The sequence below is a fragment of the Rhagoletis pomonella genome, unplaced genomic scaffold, assembly GCF_013731165.1.
Source record: "Rhagoletis pomonella isolate Grant_MI unplaced genomic scaffold, Rhpom_1.0 Rhpom_scaffold_00002, whole genome shotgun sequence".
Classification (NCBI taxonomy): domain Eukaryota; kingdom Metazoa; phylum Arthropoda; class Insecta; order Diptera; family Tephritidae; genus Rhagoletis; species Rhagoletis pomonella.
The window spans coordinates 74,950,950-74,954,547 of NW_023458556.1; the positions used below are offsets into that span (position 1 = coordinate 74,950,950).

The 3,598-nt window shown below is 36.5% G+C and overlaps 2 protein-coding genes across 2 annotated transcripts in view; one reads left to right on the top strand and one right to left on the bottom strand.

Moving 5' to 3' along the window:
• LOC118754864 (histone H2A.v1-like) overlaps nt 1-498 on the top strand; it is a 4,457-nt gene extending 3,959 nt beyond the window's left edge. The window contains exon 2 of the mRNA XM_036489739.1: nt 104-498. Within this exon, the coding sequence (XP_036345632.1) occupies nt 104-483 (380 nt within the window). The 3' untranslated portion in view covers nt 484-498. The remainder of the gene's footprint in view (nt 1-103) is intronic.
• Nucleotides 499-1,082: 584 nt separating this feature from the next.
• LOC118754873 (histone H3.3-like) lies at nt 1,083-2,587 on the bottom strand. Its single transcript, XM_036489748.1, has 2 exons — nt 2,561-2,587; nt 1,083-1,430 (listed from the first exon to the last, which is right to left on the bottom strand). The coding sequence occupies exons 1-2, from the start codon at nt 2,585-2,587 to the stop codon at nt 1,098-1,100; spliced, it is 360 nt and encodes a 119-aa protein (XP_036345641.1). The 3' UTR covers nt 1,083-1,097.
• Between the last annotated feature and the right edge of the window lie 1,011 nt (nt 2,588-3,598).

Here is a 3,598-nt window from a genome sequence, read left to right on the forward strand (position 1 = left end):
TTTTTCCGACAATACATTCAGGCAAACGCATCGACTTGCCGGAAAAGGCAAACACGAATTTAAATACATTGTGACGGGGATGAATGATGGCCAAATGAAAAAGTATATAAGCAGCGCACTTTGAGTTTACTAGCAGTTAAGGGAAAGGCAAAGTCTCGTTCCAACCGTGCTGGTCTTCAATTTCCCGTTGGTCGTATTCATCGCTTGTTACGCAAAGGCAACTATGCTGAACGTGTTGGTGCCGGCGCTCCAGTTTATCTAGCTGCTGTTATGGAATATTTGGCGGCTGAAGTACTTGAATTGGCTGGTAATGCTGCTCGTGATAACAAAAAGACCAGAATCATTCCACGTCATTTACAATTGGCCATCCGCAATGATGAGGAATTGAATAAACTTCTGCCTGGTGTAACTATTGCTCAAGGTGGTGTTTTGCCTAACATTCAAGTTGTACTTTTGCCCAAGAAAATCGAAAAGAAAGCATAAATTGCACATTGTAGTCAAATTTAAATATTTCATCGACGCAGCAAAACCGTCCTTTTCAGGACGACAAAATTCATTTACAAAGAGATTAAATATATTTTCTTAAAAAGAGTTGACTAATCTTCTTTTATGATTTTGATAGGTATATACATACGTACGAAAGAAATTTCATATGTAGGTACATGCGTACACTTTTAGCGTCGATGCTCTTGTTTTCGCGCCAAAATTGCGTCTTATTTATAAACTGGTTTTACACATATGTACATACATACAATAAACGAATAAGCCATAGTGGATATAGAATAATTTTACATACATACATATGTATTTTAGTATACTTTTACGTACATGTACATGCATCCACAACAACTTGACACACTACATACATACATATTTATGGAACCACATGCATAAAACTAACTGACAGCGACACTGAAATGCAAAAGGTACAGTACACAAATTTATAACTCGCAAACGAGTGAAAATCGGTAGGTAAAATGCTTATATTGAAAATAGGTATATTCAAAATAAAACGTATTTTGATAGTTAAAACTTTGATGATCTCTTGTTTAAAAAATTGTGGTGCTAGAAAGGACCGTTTTTATTGAGATTTTTCGTTAAGCAGGCTCTCCGCGAATACGTCTAGCCAGTTGAATTTCTTTGGGCATAATTGTGACGCGCTTGGCATGAATGGCGCACAAATTGGTATCTTCAAATAAGCCAACCAAATATGCTTCGCTTGCTTCTTGTAAAGCCATAACAGCGGAACTCTGGAAACGTAAATCGGTCTTGAAATCCTGGGCAATTTCGCGTACCAAACGCTGGAATGGCAATTTGCGGATCAACAATTCAGTACTTTTTTGATAACGACGAATTTCACGCAAAGCCACTGTACCGGGACGATAACGATGTGGTTTCTTTACACCGCCAGTCGCTGGTGCACTCTTAGACTGTGTTTAAACACGGAAACTTTTGTCGACGCGATTTTTCACATTCCCTTTTGGTGTTGCTCGTTTCATTTACACACGGCGATTTTTGTGTATGCAATTGTTGTTGTCAGCTGTGAATCGCTAACTCAATATACACAGACGAACGAGAGCACAAAGCGAGTTGCCCGAGCACGAGCTAGGGATGGGTAAATTCGATATTCGAAGCTTCGATATTCGAATTTTAATCGAATTTTAGCTCCAAAATGGCGAATTTTTGAAATCGAACTTTGAGTGCTAAAATTCGGATAAATCGAATTTTTCTAGGAAAAATCGAATTTCATATTTATTTCCAAAAAAATCAACTCTTCAACTTTCTTGTTTCTGACTAAATTTGCCATCACCGTGTGTGGCACTCCATTTGTCTTATACTAGGTTCACATATAAGTAGGTTATCCTCATTTTCGAGATTAACACCCTAATCTGTAACTAGAACAAGAGATTAGCCATATAAAATTCGTCCCTTGTTAATCTGTAATTATAAAATAATCTCAGATTTTTGGGATGCAAGTAAAGAATACATGTTTTTCGATCTGATGCATCGAGGCAAAAAATCTGTGCCAAGAAGGAACTGTTATTCTTAGATTAAAAAAAAATTGCAAAAAGTACTTTTTTTGTTGGTTCTTTATTTTAAATTTGTAGAGGCTTTTACGTTGGTAGCACGAAGCTTTTGCCTGAGAAGACCCCTAGTAAAATTTTCCGGAGAATAATTTTCTAGAGTACACCAGTCCTCTAACGACCTTCCGAATTTGCTTTTTACGGGATTTATTGAAGTAAGTATCAAAATTACCTTTCAAGGCGGGAGCTAATAGGTTAAAATGTTCTACGAAAATATTTCCCATGAAATTTTATTATATATCTATGTCTTAACCTTTAATTTCGCTCAGACATTTATTCTAACTATTTTTTTGAAAACTACTTACTACTATTTTAAGCATAACACTTCTTTAACTAAATTAGACTTTTCAAACAGGTGGCAACCCTCTTAAATGCAATTCAAAAATAAAGTTTATTCAAAATCATTTCGATTGATACCCATATTGGGGTAATTTATTTAACTTATTAAATAATTTGATTTTGATTTTCTTACATACATTCATATGGCACAAAGCTAAAACCATATTACACATCTACTGGGCAACCCCTTTCATTTGACACCTACCTCCTTTATGAAAATCGAACGAACGATACAGATTTTATAACATGGTGTTAATATTTAACGCAAACATCTCCGAACTCGATTAAGAAGTTTCACTTCAAAAAATTGTTGGAAAATTCGAATTAAATCGAATTTGCACCACCGAATTTCGAATTGAATAATCGAAGGGTTGGGCAATGTTCGAAATTCGGAACAAATCGAATTTCAATCCCCCACTACCCATCCCTAGCACGAGCAACTCGGTGCCCCTCTCCTTTCCTCGTCACGCTCTCTCCTACAAACGTCGAGTTGCGGCAACAAAAATCGCCGTGTGTAAATGAGCTCTTACGGGCAGCTTTTGTTGCCAATTGTTTGCGTGGTGCCTCACCGCAGAACTCCACAGGCGAACAGCGATGGCCTACCAACTGTCATTTTGACGAGCAATGTGATTGGAAGTTTTTGTGTGTGGGCACTTTGATGTCTTGAAATAAGCATTTGCCGCATGACGCCACCAGACAACATTCTCTCAATTTCGGTGTTGGAAAATATTTAAATCTTTAAAAAACTAGCTAAATAATTTCCTAAAACGTAATCATAAATTATCCAATACGGAACAGATTTTTATTTTGATTTAATATCAAAATTTCATCGATGTTACCAGCAGCACGCTTTCTTTCAAATGAAAATATGGCTGTCAAACTATCGAATTGCCTGCAATAGATGTCAAGCAATAAGCGCTGACATATATTGCAGCACATAAGAAATAGGCGGTCTCCATTGGAAATATAGTTTGTGACATGGTTATCACGACATCAGTGTTTTCCTGTGGAGACAGGGCCTTACCACCAGTCGATTTACGGGCTGTTTGCTTTGTACGAGCCATTTGCTACTATTCACTTTATTCAAGAAAGAACACTAACACTGATTCACTGTACACTGTACTAATATTAAATAATACTAACAAGAAATTCTTTGCTTTATTGAGTAATTTTTT

What these genes read in the sequence shown, in the direction of transcription:
- LOC118754873 (XM_036489748.1), bottom strand. Translation starts at nt 2,587, where the DNA reads ATGGTTTTAGCTTTGTGCCATATGAAT. An exon ending in TAGCTTTGTGCCATATGAAT is followed by an intron (nt 1,431 to 2,560) that starts GTATGTAAGAAA and finishes GTTTAAACACAG; the next exon opens with TCTAAGAGTGCACCAGCGAC.